The sequence below is a fragment of the Streptopelia decaocto genome, assembly GCF_964273445.1.
Source record: "Streptopelia decaocto genome assembly, chromosome: 6".
Classification (NCBI taxonomy): domain Eukaryota; kingdom Metazoa; phylum Chordata; class Aves; order Columbiformes; family Columbidae; genus Streptopelia; species Streptopelia decaocto.
Genome location: NC_138660.1, coordinates 44,316,646 through 44,337,899, shown reverse-complemented (window position 1 = coordinate 44,337,899; position 21,254 = coordinate 44,316,646). Strand labels below are relative to the sequence as shown.

General features: G+C 37.4%; 1 protein-coding gene across 1 annotated transcript in view; it reads right to left on the bottom strand.

The window, feature by feature from the left end:
* Positions 1-21,254, bottom strand: part of PDE11A (phosphodiesterase 11A) — a gene marked incomplete at its 5' end in the record, with an annotated part of 133,790 nt that overhangs the window by 64,664 nt on the left and 47,872 nt on the right. The window contains 4 exons of the mRNA XM_082056014.1: positions 2,214-2,349; positions 6,695-6,759; positions 10,303-10,443; positions 12,519-12,608. Of these exons, the coding sequence (XP_081912140.1) occupies positions 2,214-2,349; positions 6,695-6,759; positions 10,303-10,443; positions 12,519-12,608 (432 nt within the window). The remainder of the gene's footprint in view (positions 1-2,213; positions 2,350-6,694; positions 6,760-10,302; positions 10,444-12,518; positions 12,609-21,254) is intronic.

Sequence of the window (21,254 nt, the reverse complement as noted above, 5' to 3'; positions counted from 1 at the left end):
AAAGTCATAAGTATTTTTCTAAAAATTGCTAAAGAAAATACAAACATTGCCATCTTTGCCACAGAAAGTTTATACTATTTGACCTTGATTTGGAATTAAACTGCAACTGAGGCAGCGTCCAGACAATTCCCAGATTACTTACACTAGTGTATTAGTAGGAACAACCTTAATTGAGTAAGCATGCCTGAGAAACGCACTACCCAATTGCCAAACTGAAACTGGATTTAGCATTTAGCAAAGCAGCTATAAAAGGAGGTTTACAGGAAATACGCATTTTCAGAAGAAAGGCAAGAGTAGGTAGGGAATTAGGCAGGAGTGCAAGCTAGAAAGAAAAGGAAGGAGGGGGTCAAAACCAAGATTTGAGATTTTCCATGTAGGTTTAATTGGTCCTGTAGTTCTGAAGAAAGTTTTCTGCTTCATTTATTGTTTTCTGTCTAATATGGTATAAAACTTTGCAATTTATTATAAGTGCCACTGAACCTCTCTTTTCTACAGTTAATGAGCTTTATTCTTTAAGGTCATTGCTGTAAAATCTGAAGAAAATTCTTTTTCAAAAGAGATGAGAGAGTGGGATGAGCCCACTCACAGGAGATCAGGAGATGCTCTCTTGCTAAAACTGCCAGTGTTACAGGCAATCTGTAATATAAGAAAAGACCAGCAATAATTTGTATTACTGTGATCTCCTAGCTAGCATAATGTATAACTCAGGTTTTACTAGAGTACTGCTTATTTGTGCATACTCAGAAAGCATCACTGAAATCAGTGTAGAGTGCCACCTAAAATCCATGGGAGCAGGGGAAAAGTTGCCTCAGAATTATACACCTTAGAATGAAGTCAGTGAAAATACTTTGTCATTAAATTCTCAGTGAATTAGTTGAAAACTGAGCATCAACATTTGAAAACTACAATTAGTGTTCTGAGAGAAAAAAACAGAGTGTTTTAAACAGGCGCAGAGAACAGAATACCTGTTAATAAACCACAAATGTGTGTTCCTCTTGCTACACCTGACTGTCCAAAGAATTGATTGAAATAACTGTATTTAAGAATTAAGTTTTCATAGGAATTACTGCCCTTTGTATTGTTTTCTTTTTCTCTATATAAATTGGGCAGTGCCTTTAACTTGGAAAGGACTAACTGTGAAACAAATAAAAAACAGCTGAGTTATTCCAGGACATGATATATTAAAAGTAAAACTGCAAATACATCAAAGATAGGTGTGCTTTATTTTAGCATATCTCTTCATCAAAAACAAACCCCAGGCATTAATTGCACTTTTTCAAATTCTGAACAAATTAGTATCAACACAGTTTTCTTGTACACTTTTACAGCAGGCCCCTTCTTTTTTTCTTGTTTTGAGAAATTCAGCTAGTTTGAGATGATCCCTGTAACGACACATGGAATAAAACTGGAACCAAGCAAAGTCTCAAAATGAAACATTTCCAAGCACACTTTTTATAGTAATAGAGTTCAGCAAGCTTGCTGACCAAGGCTGTCCACTGATTAATGTCCTGCCCAACTGTTGGCCAAGTCCCCTGCAGTAATACTCTTTCACTGGATAGAATTCAGTGAAGATTTTGTCCTTCCATATGCTTCTAAGATTTCTTTAGGTGTTAAGTATGTGTATACATTTTTATCTGTACCTACCTACACCCTCCTAACTGAGGCTGGAATTAATAGCTTCAGATACACAATTTTTATTAGGAGTGATATGTATCTTGGAGAAATAACAAATCCACTGGGCATATTTTATTTGTGCAAATTAAAAGGTTAGTTGGCTAAGTTAGATCACAAACAACATTTGTCTCTCTAGATACAAATTTTGTTTACACTCTATGTGTACAGTCCCAGTCACCCCAACAGCTAATAACGATGGTGCTGCTAACACTGAACACCAACAGCAGAATTTTCAGCAATAAAAATCAGTTTGCACATATATCAAAGCACTTGATAGTATAGGTATCACTCATAAACAGAAAAAAAAATCATGAACGAACCAACAGCCTAAAGTCAAACACTAATTCAGTGCCTTGTGTCTACTAAATTAAGCCATGTCAACACCTGCAGACCAGAGGGATGACACAGTGGCTAGAAAAAACAATTCCAAATAAATATTCACATGTTTTACAGCCACTTGGATATAACAATAAAATTGTATTATATTAGTTGTAATGTCAAAAATATGACGTATATTTAAATTTCTAAAAACCTCTTACTTCAGCATCAAAGCGAGGATCCTGATAGGCATCACTGATGTTTACCGGGAGACCCGTGGAAGCTACGAGTTCAGCAATGCTATTATTTATTAGCCAGTCTGAATAAGATGGTGATTTCTCCACACTGTCTTTGAAACTATCAAAAGGCATAGCAAGGGAAGAAAAAAATACAGTCAACGTTGCTTGGAAGTGCAGCACGTCTTACAGGCATATTCACAGGAACAGCAGAACCATTCACAGTTAGCAATGGTTACAAGGCATTATCTAGAGAACAATAATTTGATATTAACATTTATTGAAATGGCATATCAAACATTCTCTCCTTTACACAATTCCTTCTATTGAAAATAGTATTCGTCTCCCAAAAAAAGTAAACACAGCATTTAATAATGAAATGCATTTACATGTGAATCAAGAGTAGGATTATATTCCAAGTTTCTGTGGGATACAGGCCCAGTCATCTAAATCAATCAGTTCTAAATAATATTTTCTGTAGAGCTAACTGAAAGTATATAATTAAGATTTTTAATTGTTCAAATCAGTATAATAATTTGGGCTATTTTTAATTCATACTTCAAACAACTTTTCTGTCAAAAGAAATGCCATTTTTAAAATTTTGGTCTGAAATGTCAGACCTGAACAGATGAAGAAGGGATTATGAGTCTTAAAATCAACAAATCAACAATACTAGTGTGTTGCAACATGGGGGTCCAAGAAGACATACAATACATGAAGGTTTTTGTTTATTTGTTTGTTTGTTTTACCTGGCTGAGCTTCTGCCACAACTACCAAGGGGCTAGAGAGCTGTCAGTAAATGAGCATAAGACACTAGAATTGTAGACTCAACTCACCACACTCCACCATGTCTCCAGAAAACTCAGATTATCTATACAGACCTTAAAAGTCCTCACCTCAAACCTCATCTAATTAGCAGGAAAGTTCTCATTGACTTATTTCAGACAGGTTTTTGATATTGGCAAGGTGTAGCTATTCACGTGTGAATAAATGAATGAATGTCATCTTAGTTTTGAGAAGAAAACTAGTCAATTTTCAACACCTGAAAAATATTACTTAGAAAAAAGTGACTCTGAGCAGCCATAGAGAAGACAACAATAGTTTAAAGCTTCAAAGTAATGCACATGAATGAAAGAAGGATGCACAGTGAAATGCTTGAAAGACTCAGTCAAACTGAAAGGATTGATTTTTGTTGGCTGCATTGATTTTCTGGAGACTAATTCAAATAAGTCACTCATTTGAAAGAAAACTCAATATTCTTACAGGACTAAAATAAAGATAATAATGATGATTTACTCAAATTTATGTGTATAAAATTTAATTTGAGATAAGAATTTTAAGTGACTGTAATAAATGTTATGTGTATACTTGGACAGGAACCTTTACAGAAATATAACAGTTTTTGAGCTAAGTAAGAAATTCACATTTATAATTTAAAATTTATTTCAGGACATCAATACTTGAGAAGCAAAAAAAAAAAAAATCTTTAAGGATAAGAATCTAATTTTGAATGCCTAGCTCCCAGTTCATACTTTCAAAAATCTAGATTATATTATCATTATAATATAAGACACTTTACATTGGGACTGCATTATGGGTGTCAAGGATTTTAAGCAGTAACTGAATTCAAGTAAAAGAAACAAGATATAATTCAGGAAGAAGTTTTAAAAGTGTGTTCTGCTATGTAGTCCTCATTCCTAGCAAGTGCTTTACAACTACACTCTGGAAGAGAGGCACTTAACTTTCACTAGGAGAAAATATCAATGATTCATTCTGATGCAAATCACAGCCAGCTGGCTCCCTCTCCATCCTCAGCAGCTCGGAATGCTCAGAAGCTACTCTAAAAAATCATAAGCAGCAATTTTCTCCAAACTGTGGAAAGCTGTGAGTGAGCCTTGCAGGATGGAGCAGCAGCTGCACGCCCCCAGCTCCGCGCTTGCCCACGTGCTGGCAGGAGTACCACGGGTCAGGCTGGAGAGCAAACCCAGCTCCAGAGCACCAAGCTGTGCTGCAGGCTCCCTCAGGCAGCTGCTCGCCTTGCCATCGTCCCCAAAGCCCCCCAACAGGGGTGGCAGAAGGCACAGTAGGGAAGTGGTACAGCCAAAATCACAGGTACCTTCAGTCCCCTCTCAACAGTCATGTGGTGTGTCCTGGAAAACTGCAAACTGAATAGATAAATGCAGGTGTGGTCCTCCAAGGTATTTCTTTACAACTGACAGCAAGGAAAAAAGATACCAGTGTTCATTATAATTTTCAGGGACTAAACAGGTGAACTGCTGTTAGCCAGATACAAAAAGGGCAAAAGAAAAGCCAATTTCTTCTAAAACTGTGTGATAAAGTATGTTAAGACATGAAAATTTACGTTGTCCTTGAAGCCTCTCGCTCTTTCAGACAAAACTTATAAACTAGAACTGCTCTGATTCTACAATGTCTTTGGATTTCCACAAAAATTTCAAATAAATAATATTTATCTTCACTGGTATAATGATGGAGAAACTCATCTTGCCATTTTTTTCCAAATGAAATGTCTCATGACTTCACGTCAGTTACAGCTGCACAACATAGAATGAAAAGGGCAAAACTCACTAGAAAAGCGCTCAAATGTCAAGGGCTCACAGCATTGTCTTGTACCCTAAATAACCTTTATTTTCCCACTATAGTGCCAATAACTCAAGCTGCGCCTGTGACAGATCCAAATGTGACATCATATCTGCCAGTCTAACCTTGGTCTTTGAAAAACCAACTTCATTCTCCACTGGCTGAAAAAATGAAAGAAAAAGCAATAAATCTTTATATTAAGATGCACAGAAATATACCTTTATAAATATTATAAAGACTAAATACCATGTTGCATGTGTTTATTCACTCCTCAGACTAAAGTTAAAATAATCTTGACTTGACTACATGTAGAGCAGGCTACTAACAAATTGCTTTTTGGTAACATGCTAATATAACTATGGTAACAAGAAACGAGCCAGCTTGGTTATCTTGACACCACTCTACATTGTTTTGACTAATCTGGCTACAGATCAAGTTTGAGAAAAACAGGAATAACAACCAAATCCCTTGATTTACAGTCCTGTCCCTGAACAAAAGGAATGTATTTTCACCCATTTAATTAACCTAGGAAAGACAAACTGCTATGCTTGAAGCTCTTTGTCAAAAGCAATAACTTGTGATTCCCAGATGAATCAACAAATTACTTATTCATACTTAAACCTTCCATTCTTTAATATTTGTTTTCCATTTGTCTCAGCATGCCTCTCTCTCAACTAGTGGACAGGGCATGAAAGAGGTACAGCTTCTACCCATCTTTCTGTGTGGCCCTGGGCTGTGCTGTCAGCTTGCATACCTTAAAAATAACACTACTCATTTCTGTAATGCTGTGAAATCAATCCATGAAAAGCCTTAAGAATTACAACCTTTCATAAACTGGAGCAACATGTGCACATTCACCTTAATGAAGTGGTAGCTTCTTACCACACTGGAGGTGAAGACATAAAGCACAGAAGGCAAATTACCCCAAACTATTTTAAAAAGATACCTTAAAGGGCTTAAATATGGCAAAGCACAGAGTAATCTTCAAGTTTGCTAACCTGCGGATAGCAAGTTGGACAAAAGGCCAGGTTTATCATCATGGCAGTCATTTGAAATGGAAAATTCTAATGCAGAGTCAGTGTGAATTTTTTTCATAAAATATGTATGACAGTCACTGAGTTTGGGTCCTGATAGATGGAAGAAGCCTTCTCATGATAGCTCTGAATCTTCATCCACTCATTTGATATGTAGGACATTTTATGTGAACTGTTACCAGTATTGTCTTGAAGGAATTAATACAGTAACCCTACATAGGCAAAAAGCTCTTTCTACTAATACTTAAAATTAGCCCTTTGTCAGTTTAAATACAGGTCCCACTAGGCAAAACATATACTTCTATCTTGATGGGGCTCCCAAACAAGATTTAGTCATAGGAACACAATTTCTAGGAAATAAATGTTCTCTGAGGTTTTTAGGCTTTCCAACTTGACAAGAGCAGAAACAAAATTTCTCTGGAAACCTTTCAACACAACTGTAAGGTGGCATTTTGAAAGAGATCAACAAACAATCTAAAATAATTTTGTAATTTTTAATTCAGTATTAACTATGCAAAACAACATTTGCATGTTCTCCATGAGTTCAACAGTAAAAAGTCACCAGTTATTTCCTGGTTTCTTCTGTGAGACACTGATACAATGTCAGTGCATATATTTATGTGTATATATACAGACAAATATAGGCACATATATTTATTCAAGCAAGTCTCCATTTGAAGCAAGCAGAAGTCTTGTCTGAGTAAAAACTGTATGCTCACATTCTTCAATCAAATCCATCCAAAGTTCCATAAGAAAATAAAACTATGATCAAGCAAATTTAAAACTATGTGAAAAATAAAGTAATTCATTACTACAGAGGGCACGAGCACTAACCTGTTGTCCGTATCAGCACTGCATTTTGGAGATAACAACTCAAAGGATTTTGTAAATTTCACCACCTGTCACAAAAAACATAACTTTAAATTGTTATTAAGATCAATAATTACATAAGAGAACAGTAAAGTTCCTTTATCTAAACCATATTTTTATCTAATGGTCTTAGAATAAAAATTCTATCTGTATTCCCTCAGTGGAGAATTCTTGTTCAAAATACACACTGTGCACAGTTCACTAACAAACAATATCAAATCAAATGATATCTTTAGATTCCTTCATTAAACTATTTTCTGCAACGGTAGATGCTTCCCTTCAATTATGGAGCTTTACTCAAACTTCACTTTTTTAAAATAGGAAAAGAAATAGGAAGGTCTGTTTGCACTACTAATTGTAACCAATTGTCCTTTAACACATGGGCCAACAGCACATAAGTGAAACATTTTAAGATTGGTTAATGTGACATAGAACACAGATAATATGTTTGGATGCCATCATGGGTCACCATCTCCCACTTCGATTTGTATTGTAAAAACATTTCATACAATGTGAAAACGACAATATTTTAGATGTGGCTTAACACTGTGTTACTCTATGGAGATCTATTTTGATATATAGGTTTACCCTTCAAAATAGGGGGAAATCAGGAAAATAACTGTTCTGCCACTTGTAAAAACAACCAAGCAGGTGGTAAGATGCTATTCTCCTACTCCAAATTAACCTAAGATTTATGACTGTTTAGGAAAAGGTCAGGCTGAAACGAATACCTTGGCTGTCCACATTTCAGAATTTGGTCTAGAGAAATGAGAACACAGTGCCTGTGGTTTGGGAAAAAAAACCCACCACCCAAACCAAACCAACACTCTATGCTCAAAGGTAGAAATAGTACTAAGAGCGGAAAAATTAAGTGAACAATGCCACCCACAGCCTGCTAATAACACGATGTACTGTTCTGTGAAAAACAAAAATCACAATATGCTTGCAAACATAGTGGCATAAGAATGTAGTAGAACTTTATTTTGCAATTATAAAATGGGGGGGGGGAGGGGGCGTGTAGAAAGAGAAAATAAACTAGCAACATTAAAATTCTATAATAGAGAATATTTACATTAAATACTTCAATCTTGCTTTTATGAAAGCTGGTCTAATTTAGGGCATACTCCACTGAAAGTACTTAATTTCTATTAGTTTAAATGAAAGGAGAATATATCTTTCCTCCAGGAAATAATTTTTTTTTTTCTGCCATACACACAAACCTATGATTTTGTCTCTGATAATCATTTAGAATTGTCATAGCCCAGCAATAAATAATCAGTTACAAAGTCAGTGAATCCAGAGATACTTCGACAGGAAAAAGAATTAAATCACAAGCAACATTTTTATCTTTCAACAACTTCTTAAATCCATAGAAAGGAGGATAGTTTGTGTTGAGTAGCCTGAAAACACTGAAGGTAGCTACAAATATTTTACTACTAATAGTCATAAGGTTAAACATTTTAAAGTGGCTCTCATACCCTATGAATGGCAGTACAACAAAGTCCCAGTGAAAGCCTCTGTCAAAACAGTTCATGAAATCCAACTCTTGAAAAATACTTTAATGCAGCTTACATCCATCTGTTCAACGTAACAGAGCTCTGCAATAATTATTCCTTGGTCAACTGGATGAAGCAATTGCAAAAAACAAACATACTTCAGTAACGCCAAAAGTCATATTTTTGGCCCACCTGCTCAATGCATAACGAACGTCCTATCACAAGTACATGACTATCTAGACATTTGTATGCAAATGTGTCTCTTCCAATGGATTTTCTGTTACCTCAGTGAAAAATTACTAGATCAAAAAAACAAGACGACTTAACTTTTCACAGCACTTTCATCATGTAGGAACTGAGACCAGTTCTCATTATTTATTTTGAGAAGTATTAAAGAAACTTCTTAAAATGTGCAAACATTGCTACTCCCAAACGTACCCCTGCCAACAACTAGAGTAAATGAAAGACTATCGGGAAGGAACAAATCCCATGGCGACTGGCCACCAAAAGTAGTTGAGAAAACTCCACGTGTTGCAGGTTCAACCCTTATTGTCTTGCTATTCTTCCACATTAAAATACTGGATTTCAAAAAAAAAAAACCCAACACATTCATGAGATAAGTTCAGGAGCTGACTACCGTTAAGACAGTGATTAGATTACTGTAAAGCCCAGTGAGCTGCTGAATACACAGGATGGTCAGGTAAAGTCTTAATGAGTTTATGCATCATTTCTGAGTGACCAGTCTGATAAAGATGTAACATGTTACATAGTAGAATAGAAACTACGTAAGTATTTCGGTTTGCTACAGTTAAACAAGAGTAACAGATGCAAAAGTATGCACACTGTAGAAATATCAACAAAGATGTCTGGTATTTATTGGAATGTATGCAGAAAAGGTTAGTTCTAAAAATGAGCATTAAAGATTTGGTTGATGGTGGGATTGTTTCTGTTTCTGAAATGGCTTGCAAGCACCACCCATTTGATAAGTCATTAGCCTGAAAATGTCAGCAAGGTCACAAATTCCCAGTAAATGTAAATAAAGCTACAGACAGGATTTTTCTTTCCTTCTAGTGGCTATACCGTGAAAGGAACTGAGCACATAGATATTTGATATCAGGTCATTTTTCTTTTTAAGCAGACCACAGGAGCACCTTGCTTCTCAGTTAAGCTGCCATAGCTGCTCTGGAGAAAGTACTAATTCTATCACGCAGACAACTGAGAATTGCGGTGTGTCAGCTGGATCACACCACTGATAGTTGCTGATGGATCTAACTCACAAACAACCATTAAATGCCTTCAAATTGCCAGAAGGAATCATCATTTCCATTTGAAAAAATGGCTATACTGGTTTTGGCTGGAATAGAGTTAATTTTCTTCATAGTAGCCTGCATGGTGACACATTTTAGATTTGTGATGAAAACAGTGTTGATAACACAGGGACATTCTCATTAGCGCTGAACAGCACTTACACAGTGTCAAGGCCTCTATTTCTCACTCTGCTGCCCCAGTGAATAGATTGGGGGCTACACAATAAATTGGGAAGGGGACACAGCTGGGACAGCTGACTGGGTCATACCAAAGGGATATCGCGTATGATGCCATGCTCAGCAATAAAAACTGGGGGAAGAAGGAGGAAGGGGGACACTTTCAGTGTTAGGTGTTTGTTTTCCCAAGTAACCATTACATGTGATGGAGCCCTGCTTTCCTGGAGATGACAAAACATCTGTGGGTTGACTGGAAGTAGCATATGAATTCCTTATTTTGCTTTACCTGCTGAACTGTCTTCAACTCAACCCACAGGTTTTCACACATTTACCCTTCCAATCCCCCCCCATGCCACTGGGGTTGGAAAATGAGTGAGTGGTTGCGTGGGGCTGAGCTGCCTACTGGGGTTAAACCACAACAGTGGTGCTGATAAAGATTCAGTCTATATCAAACCTACATTTAATGATGATGTGCTGGAAGAATATTTGCTGTCCAGCATTACGCATGACATGAAACAGCTTCACCACAATAAAAGCAGCTGCTCCACTACTTAAATATTAGCTTCTCTATAGAATGTGCCGCCATACTTACTGGTGATTCGATATCTTCAAGAAGTAATACTGAGCACCGTTCACACTTCAACAGAGTCTGGGCCCGATGCATAATTTTCTTGACAATTTTCTCTAGGTCAGTCTGTTCCTCGAAGAGGTCATTCACTACTTCCAGTAAAGCCTGCATACAATAACAGAAAACTCTTCTATTGGTTGCAGAATTAATAAATAAATTGAGCATAGCAAAGGAGACATAATCTCTGTGATTCATTATAATGAGTGATCCATTGAAATCTTCATTCAAATAACATTTGTAATGATTATGGCATCAGAACTGGGGTGGGTGTATCTGAAGAAAGAAAGAAGTTAAGTATTTCTTAGCTCAAAACTGGGCACAATCCAGCTTCTAGCAAACAATGGGAATCTTTCAAATTATTTCACTGTGGTCCAAAAATGAAACAATGACTATAACGCAACTCTCCAAGTGCACAGTATGGATTGAGTTACTTGATTTGAATTTGCTGGTGCATTTAAACTCCATTTTGTTCATTTATTACCCATTTTGCATGTTCAAAAACACACATCAATACTTCCATATTCTATACTACTAACAACACATCTGTGAAACACCATGTTTCAAAATGAAAGGCTTCCCCTCTCATTTCATCAACTTTAAAAATAACAGGCCATGTTCCTCCTTACCATGGGTCCAAAGAAGTGTGCCTTTTCCTTTATTCTGGTTTAGAACACCAACACTAAAGAACAGCCATACATGTAATCATATAAATGTTGGTGGTCTTAGCTCTCCTAATGGAGTGGTCATCAGCAAAACATTGGTCACAGTCACTGGATGTTGCCATAATTGGTGTCCAGTTTGATAGGGAAGGCAAAGTATGGGACTTGTCCATCCTGTGTTACTTGCCAATTAATTTCAACCATGGACTAGGGCAAAGCTAAAGACCACCAACAGGTCAGAAATGCAGTTAAGTACAGGCCACCTTGTAGCTGTTGAATGACAATAATATTTGTTATGCCTGCATGGCTGAATCGGCAACAAGAAACAAAGAATCTGTATCCCTAATCCAATTTCCTGATGTGTTCAACCACCAGAATTTACCATTCTCTAATGAAGCATGAGAATGTCCCTAATACTTTTCTGCTAAATGCTTCCCTCAGAAGCTTAAATGCTGACTCCTCAGAAGTCTGTCATTGTTCCCTGCAGGCTTGGAATCTGCAGCAAATTTTAAGTCTCTATGTAGTCAAACAATTATTTTTTTTTTAACATCAAAGAAAAAAAATATTTGACAGAAAATCTTCACCCCCCAAGTCTCCTCTACATCTCCAGCCCAAAATATAATGGTCTGTAGTCAGACCTGGACACAAGACAAGCTCAGATGCATCATGACCCTCAAATACATAAGCTATTAGAAAGGGCTATTGTTAGTTTTCAAAGTATTGGAAAGCTTTAGCTTCCAGACATGGAAAGCACCAAAATTCCTGAATACACAAAAATGTCAGTGCTCAATATACAGACCCACCCCACTGTAGCTTCCACTGCTTTGTGAAGCAAAATGAGGTTCAACACTACAAGTGGTATTTCTAAAAAAGCTTTAGAGCTCTGATCCATGATAACAAAAGCATAATTTCCCATTACTGCACAATAAGGCAAAAAATTATTTTAAACCCCTCAAAATTACCATTTTATTTCTTAAAAAAATTAAGACCTCTGAGAAGTACATGATACGTGAGCTCAGCATTATTTTCACTTCTTTGGAGCCTTCTGTTTCAACTCATACATGGCATCAGCAATCATGAGTAATGTACATATGCAGACAAAGACTTGTTAAAACCCTTCACATACAAATTTTTTTTCTTGCTTACTTTTATAATGATATATTCCCATTATTTGCACATCAATTGAATATTTCAAATTCAGGATGGCAAAGATTTGATATTACTGGAATTTTATGACAGTTTGAATCTCTGCCAAGGTAAGACACTCTCCTGCACCGCCTGTGTTACAAATGCAATTGTTTCAGCACTACGAAACATGGAACTGACATCAGGAAACAACAGTCACCACCACGAGCGTGTTTCTCTCCCAAGCTCTCCCAACAGATAGTGATCTGTTGAAAATGCAATTTTGAAATAAATGTAGTTAAAACTGTCTGTGTCGCAATCATGTATGCATAGCTGCAATCTGAAGGAACAAAAGACAAAGGTTTGATATTGGTCCAATACACATTTTTTACTTACCCTGCTTCTGTCATATTCCTTCCTTGAAGCTGCAAATAGCTGGGCATTGGATATGGCAATGCCACAGAATGGGAGATACATCTGCATCACCTAGTATCAAAAGAAACTCCCAGTCATTAAAAAGAACTGCTATTAGACAATCATGTTACTAACAAAGAGACCTAAACTTAGGTGACACGTCCCAGGAGTGTCTCACCTCAATCACTCTTCAGCAGAACACTAAACACAAAACAAACTCATAATGCGCAGGACACATAAATGGGTGGAATGGACGTCAAATAAGTAGGAAAGAACAAATGCATCTGAGTTCACAGTTCCCAGCAGTTAGTGTCCTCTGCAGCTTGGCTGGAAATCTGCAGATTCTCAAGTCTATAAAATGCCTGAAGAATACATTAAATTACTGTAGACAATACAGCTGGCCCTATGAAAAGTGTTCTTTATTTTTCTGGACTGCTTTTTTCTTCTAAGCTCAAGAAGCAAGCTTAAGTCACATTCTTCCTGAGTTCTAGAGAATGTAATTTTTGGAGAATACCAGGCATGATGGAGCACAGCACATTGATCCAAAACTATTAGTCAGAAAGCTGACTGTCTACTCTATGCTCAATGAACAAAACAAAAACCCCACAAAAAACAACAATTAAAAAAAAAAAAAACCACCCATCAAAAACAACCACAAGAAAGGAAGGGAAAGTTAAAGAACATGCTTGAGAAACTGAGCCTTTATGCATCTACAATACATTAAGAAAGATTGGACAAGAGGGACTGGGAAAATATTTTGAGGTGCTATGACTTCAGATGAGTCAAATACTTGAATACCTGTAGGACTGGCACTTTCATAAGGATGACAGTGGGTCAAAGTCCAATAAAACTAGCATTTTTAAGCCACATACTGGTAACAAGTCTGTAACATCTGCCATTGCTGAATGGTTCCCAGGCTTAGGTCTGGGACATTAAGTAAATCTTATGCGTGCTGAATAGCCTTGACATTTGTAAAGTCAGTGAGACTTGGGCACTGCTGTTTACAGAGCCAATAAATGCTGCAGCAGCAGCAAACTCTTCTTCTCCTTGGTCTGTCGACTGGGAGATCTGCTGTAAGCAATCCTTTCTGTAACAAGTTTTGGCACTGAGAAAGTAACATTTGTCTTTGAAATCCCACTTAATTAGAAAATTATTGCTAACCCAGGGAAGCAGGCTATTGAGACTACTTGAGGAAAAAGCCCAAGAACTGTAAGCATCCAGAAGAACCAAAACGGCAGCAACTGCCGTTCTACTTTATCTCCCTTAAACACTCAACTTGCTACACATCTACTTAGTCTGTGTTTGAGTAATGATGAGGTTCTGAAAAGGATCTTCTGAATTTTGCACCTTTGCAGCTACCCTTCTGTCAGAAGACTGCAGATTTTTAGGTGTATTTGTGTGCACCCTTTACTGCTAATTTGCAAACACTTTACTTTCGTCTTCTTCCCACCATGGCTCCCTCTACAGGAAAATGATATACTTTAGATTCTACAAATAGTCATCTTTTTGGAGAGGCAGTAATTAAACTAGTCAACTATCACATCAGATCTCCAGGAAAGAAGACACACAAAATGAAAAGACTGTAACAAATTAGTAAGAGGTGTTTATTTTTTATAAGAACTTCTCTGATAGAATTTTCTATATATGATTTTATTTCCAAAACAAAAGAAAAAAACTATCTAATTTTTCTTGTGACAGTACTAAATACCACAGCCAAGTAAGAGATTCAGAGGACAGAAAAAAATAAACACCCTGAGAAAAATCCATCCTTCAGTGCAATTATGAATATCATAGTGAAACTGGGTACAGTTTTACTTAATAAAAATAAGTAAACACTAGTATTTATTGCCCCCACATTGGAACCTCTGTTCCCAAAAGTAATGTGACCTTGTGGCAATGGAAAGCATATAAGAGGTTTATGAACCTCCAGCGACCACAGAAACAGCTAGCAAAGAGATCTTTTTAGCAATAAGAAAACGCAATTTTGCAATATTGAAAACCATTGCTCTCTGGAACCCAAATTCCAAGCCATTAACTCTATATAGAAATTAACATCCATAAAACACTGGTTTATGAAACGTCAAGAGTCTGGAAAGCTGCTGACTTACATCATTCTTTTCACCACTCAAACTAATTGTGTAAGATGCAGTGCAACAAAGAAAGAGACACCAAGCTGTTTAAGATAACCAGTAGAAGAAAATAATGAATGTCCACAGCTATGAAAACAAAAATCAAAACCAACCAAACAAAAACCACACCCCACAACTGTCAGGAAGAGAGGAACCACCCTGTAATAAATCAGTTATCCATTTTTACCTAAGAACAATTGACAAAACAAAAGCTTAGTATCTTAGTATCTTTTGCACTTTCTGAAGAGTAAGGGTGATTGCTGCCTAAGCCACTTTTGGCAAACTTTAATACAATACCTAATAAACAAAGAATAAAGACATTTCTAATGGCAACTGAATTTTAAATAAGATTATTTAAGCAAAATTGCAGAATGCAGTAGAAAGAAATTATCACATTCTGATTTTGAATTATGATTTTAAATCTACAGTACTCAAGAGTGCTTTAGAAGCACCTCCAATATGATGATGCTATGACTTTAGGCACTCCATACAAATATGGTCTAACGTAGTATTCAACTCTTACCTGAGCCACACACTGTAAGGAGCTGGTATTGTTATGCCAGATTCACTTCAGGGATTTTCCCTCCAAGGAGAACGCAGAGTTCAAGAAATGGCACATACCACCAGAAACTGGACATTCTTTTTCCTCCTTCTAAGTGATAGGTACGTAATTACTAATCCTCTGGTGCTCCAAGGTAAAAACATTCTGCATCACTGAACCATAATGCACTGTAATTCTATTTCCATTCCTGCTGATTACTACTATTTCTCACTAAATAGAAGTATGTAACTTATAATGGAGCATAAAGCACAGTCTGTATTTTACTATCTTAATTCTCCAGCATGGATATGCTTCAGTAATATAATACTGACATTTGGTAACAGCAAATAAATTGGGCAGAAGATGAAAGTGTGTGGTAAGGACAGAGTATTGAAAGTTGGTCACAGACATGCTGTTAAGCAGCACATGACAGGAAACAACACAGATAAGTGACATGGTGATTTTAATTTGCCTTGGTGAGACAAAACCTTGTTAAGAAGGAGCTGTTTTCTTTTTGTGCCTGCTGTTCTTCCTGCAGCACTGAACAGGCCAGGAGAGCTTGCCTCTACCAGCCAACATCTGTACAGGTTTTACCATATAGTTTTATTACACAGTGAAGCCAACCTGATGCTGAAATTTGTCAAGGAACCACAGATACCTGGTCCAAAAGCCCAGTATGAAATAATTCCATTACACCAATGCACAAAAAAATTTTGTGAAAACTGTGGAAAACAAACCTAACGTATTCTTCTGAGGGACTTAAGATAATCTCCCTTTGCTATACAGAAGGCCATAACAAAAAAGCAGCAAAATGGAATATATCTGAAAGAAAATCTCCTTCATGTCTATTTTGAACTAATGACTGGAAAAGAGCCTGCAGATTTATTAAACAAACAAACAAATTTTCCAATAAAACAAATAGAATATAAAAACATTAACAAATATATATATAGCTTTAACAGATATACCTCATTACATTATTTTGGTAAATAAAATCAGTTGTAATGATTGATCACAGTACTTTGTGGCATATTAACAAACAAATCAGTGAAAATGTAATAGTATATTTGATAAAAATAATGTTCAGCCTGAATACTAAGCTAATCTAATGAACCTGCTGAGATGCTGGAAGAGACTACTGTTTTTTTCGTGCCAGCTATAAGGCATTCAGATAAAATAACTGCCGATTAACAAGATTATATTGTGAATTACTTGAGCATTACGGTTCCAGGTAGCCTGACCCAGTTTGTCATACCTAGCCCTCCAACTAGTACCACATCCTTCAATAGCAACTGCACTCACCTCACGAGCTCACAGCAGCACACAAAATCTAAAAAGCTGTGCTCACTCACAAACTGTTCAATATTTTATCAAGGCAGGAAATCTTCTATGAAAAGAAGAGGAAGTAATGGACACTTGTTTAATCTCTTCATTTCTTAATTATATTATTCCATTATGAAGTAATTTTCTTTTAAGAGTTTTAAAACACAACTACTTAGGGAATGACCAGGATAAGTACCAGAAGCTTTAATATTCAATTATGAAACCACTTACTTCATCTGTAGGACTCAGCTGAAAATATATCTTTTCTGCAAGAATACACCCGTAAGATCTAATGACTACCCTGACCACAGTTACTTTTTCCTTCTCACAGGAGGATATATTCTCATGACTTTAGAATCTTCACAGATCTCCAAACTTGCATGCCCAAAGTTAGACCCTTAAATCCACAATAAGAACTGAAGCAGTAGCTTGATATAATACATGGAAGTACAATGCCTTCCCAAGTTCGGCAATATTAACTGCTAGGATAAGAAAGCTGCAACCTATACTTGATTTATTGATTTTTTTAAGGCATCAGTTCTGAAATCCAGATGAAAGCACACTAGCTCTCCTTCAGAATTTTAGACGACAGTCTTCCATATGTTTCCTCTTCATAATCACAATTTTATAGGCCAAAAGTTCCATACCTGGTTCCATCATTATTTGGACACATCAGTATTTGGACACCTACACTACAGCATCACAATATCTAGAGATATGATGCTCATTTTCCTTTCATCTGGATTTTCGTAGATGCTGAGACACAGTCAAAATAAATAAGTTAATAAGGTGCTTATCAATGTTCCTGTAAACTGCTAAAAATAAGTTAAGGGTTTCTCTCATGATCTGAGCTTGGGTTTCACAGTAACTTCATGCATTACATAATTCTTTTTTTACCATCAGAAACAGGCAGGAGGAGACCCCTGGCCAAGCTCTCTCACCACCTGTCCTCAAGAGATACCACCTTTCACTTCGTCACATGGCCTGGATATGATGGTTTATACAGAACTTGCACACCCCTCCCTTGCTACATAAGGAAAGTCCCTGCTGGCTCCTACTTTAAAAGTTCAACAGAAGTCTATTTTCTCGAACTGCATGTCTCATAGAAAATAAGTTTTCTCTTCACAAGAAGAAGGTGCAAAAGCCTTTGGTTTCCAGCCTCAGTGTTTTTTTATGCTCACAAATAGCATAAACTCCACATCAACTGCAAAGCAGTAGGAAATATTACTTTTCTTACCCTATTTAGGAATATCGGTGTTTATGTCTCCAGATCACGATGTGCCTTTTGCTTGCCTTTTTTTTTTTCTTATCACAGCTAATGATACAGACAATGAAGCTGCATGCATGCAGACCTGCAATGCAGACAGTTATTAGCTAATCATGAAAAGCAGCCAGTGCTGCAATGCTATATGCTGCAGAGGTGAGATGCTAGGTTCACGCTTGCTGGCTGGAAAGCAGTTCAGCTGCAGCTAATGCAATGACATTTACCTGCCTCCCCCCCCACGCGGTTTCACCCGCAGTCAGCACCCTCGGAGAGCACCCACTGCCATAACTATCTGATCAATGTAGTCTAACTTATGGCTTCTGACATAGTCCAAGCATCCCCCTGCCTGTGGCCACAGAAGAACAGTTTTGATGTCTGACAGAAGAAAGAAGCCTCTCAGTAAGGCTTGTGTACCCAGCCTGGCACAAACTCCAGCTTAAGCTCTCAGCAAATGCTTGCCTGGTTCAACTGTTTTCTGTTGTGGCCACAGGAGCCACTTCTCTTTGCACGGCTTGCTTGGTAAGGCTGGGGGGAAGGGAACTAGTACAGGCTTCCTAGAAAGAGAAAACAAGTCCTTTCAAAGTAAATGTCTTTGCTAGAGTTTAAAGTTATGTTTCGTAGATATACTTAAAACCAAGTCAGGGAAGCCATCTGCCCTTTGAAACACTTACTAAAATGTTAAAAATAGGTTCAGAAAATGAAATATTCTATGGAATTCTGAAAATGGTAAACCAAAATCAATTGCAAAATAGTTAAGCATGAGCATTCATCCGGACTCCATTGCTCTTTGCCAGCTGTGCAGTGTCTGGCTATCCACACCTCTGATAAAATCTGATCATCACCTAAGTTTGCAATTCTCAGAAATATTTCCCAAAATTATTTTTCCACCCAAAGGATGGATAAAACGTTTACTTGATAAAGACACACCACAAATTACAGGCACACAAATAGGGCATATAGCTCTTGCTTTTATCAGTGAACCTACAGAAGCTCCTAGACCAGATATCTATTGCCCCTGACTTTTTTGTTGTTAGTTTCCATTTGCATGTGTTTATTATTTATGCAGCACCATAAAAATACCCCATTGCTTGCAAACATAAAGCAGCATCTCTGTCATATAAAGCTTGCTATCTAACTATGGAATCTTTTGGTGGCTGTAAACAGCCTGAAAAGGACCACGGGAACATTTCTTCAGAACTGACTCTGCGCGTGGCTGCCTCATATAATTACTGGCACACACTCAAAGTGGATAACTGCGTCACCAGACAGATTACAACACATGTCTCCTGTAGGAGCAGATTTATTACAGTTTTAAAACCTGAACCCTATGTAGGTCACTGTCCTCACAAGCCACAGCACGGGGAGATTATTCCATGTGGGAGGAAGGGGCAGGACAGGGCAGGAGTGAAGCTTAAAGTGGTTCAGCTTCAGCCTCTGACCTTCTGGGCCACATCACCACACTCCAGGTGCTGCAGCACAAACCCCACCTTCTCCCTTTTATGCTATGTGCTTAAGATCTTTAAACTGGGAAAACAAACGAACGCATTGAATTTGATTTACAGTAACACACTTGTAAAACAGTTTATACAGTCAGATCTATATACATCTATTAATCCTATTTCATTTTTCTGGCAGGTATTTGGAGGTTTCTTGCCCCAGTCACTTTCCAGCTAAACAGTGTTCACATCTGCCATCACCAGCAGGAGGTGAAACTCAAAAAATATCTAAACAAGCCACATTGAACTCTTCTGTCATACACACAAGAACATTGGCTGTGACTATTAAACCTATTTTTAGCAATATTCTGTGAGACATATTTAAACATTTTAACATTGCATTGAATTTAGCACTTGGTATAAAGTGGGAAGTACAATAAATTGTACTGTAAATTTCCATGGGACACCTCATTTTGAGTGCTGTTGCTCCAAATAATTCTGAAATATGAAGACATTTCTGCTAAAGACTAGAAGGCCAAAACCAATTTAAATATATGTAAAATGGCTACTAGTCTAGGATCCAGTCTTCTGATCTCATACATGCAAAACTCTGGCTATTTTCACTGGAAATTTCTCCTTACTTTACACACACCTGAATCAGTGATGCCCATTAATAAGCCCTGACCTTCACTTCAAACTGCCACTCAGTTATTCAATATGTGATAGTAAAGCAGAATTTCCAGCAGAAAAGCAGTAACAAGAAGAGAAGAAAAATTACACTAGAAACAGCAGTGGTTCTATTAAAATGAGAAGTGTTATGAACTGAGAAAGAGGAGGGGTAGCAAAAACAAAAAAGCAGGAGCATCACCATGCTAGTGTAAGCATCTGTAAGCCCAATGCCTGGCATTCAGCACTTGGCCCTTGGGGTTCAGCAAATGCACATCAAGCTTGAAAGCAAGGAAAACTCACTTTACAGGCAGCGAGGGCTGCAAAATTCAAGTAATGTGATTAAACCAGGAAAACAACAGGTTTCCATATTATAAACAAGCTGAAAGCCACAAAGACTGCAATGACTGCTGAGGACTCCCAGATCTGCTTGGCAGAGCTATGCACTTTGTCTGTGTGACCACCTACAGTTAGAAGGCCATTAAATCAACTCGACAATTATAGATGACATTTCTTTATCAAGTCTAGTGCTTCCATCCACTGGTTTTGAAAGTTGGCAGGATGCCATGCTTTGTAGCAAAGTCTTACAGAGAAATGCTAGGCAGCTTTTACTAGTTCGTCTGAAATAACATAAATGAGCAGCATAAATGAGCACCAATGTCCTCAAAACCACAACTCCTAACCACCAAATAACATTCTCTTCTTCAAAGGCTGAATGTCAGTCATATTTGATCCATCCAAATTATATCATCACCTTAAGAAAAGCAGAGAGGGTTCACAAAGAACATTTCACCTGTGTAGCGGTGTTCCGAGAGGCCAAGAGAGGCTGTTACTGTCTGGCTGCTCCCTCCTATCTAAGGATAAGCCACTAGAGGCCAGTCCCCAGGCACAGGAGCTCACAGCCATTGTGTAAGGCAGGCAGTTCTGCAGCACCTTAAATTTCATTATATCAAAGCACTTTGGCAGATGGTGAGTGAAGTTTTACAGCAGCAATATCATGTCGTCATCTTTTTTCTAGAGACAGCAAAACCGAGTCAAAGAAAGATTAACTGATATATCTGAGGGGAGGAAGAAGGTCACAAAGATTTTGTCAAAATTTTGGAAAAACTCCTGGTTCTCACTATGCCTGAATCAGTGGACTCCGCCTGCCCAAAGACACAGTTATAAATGCTTTATAAATGCCACTACATGAGACAAGAAGATCTTGGTATTGCCACTGCAGAGTGAGAGCAGTGAAAATTGATACCATCAACACTAAAAAAGGAGCTGCATATCAGAACTCTAAATTGGCATAGGAGAATTAACAAGTATCTGTTTAAAGTTGATTTTTCCTAAAACACAATTGCAGACTTTTGTTTT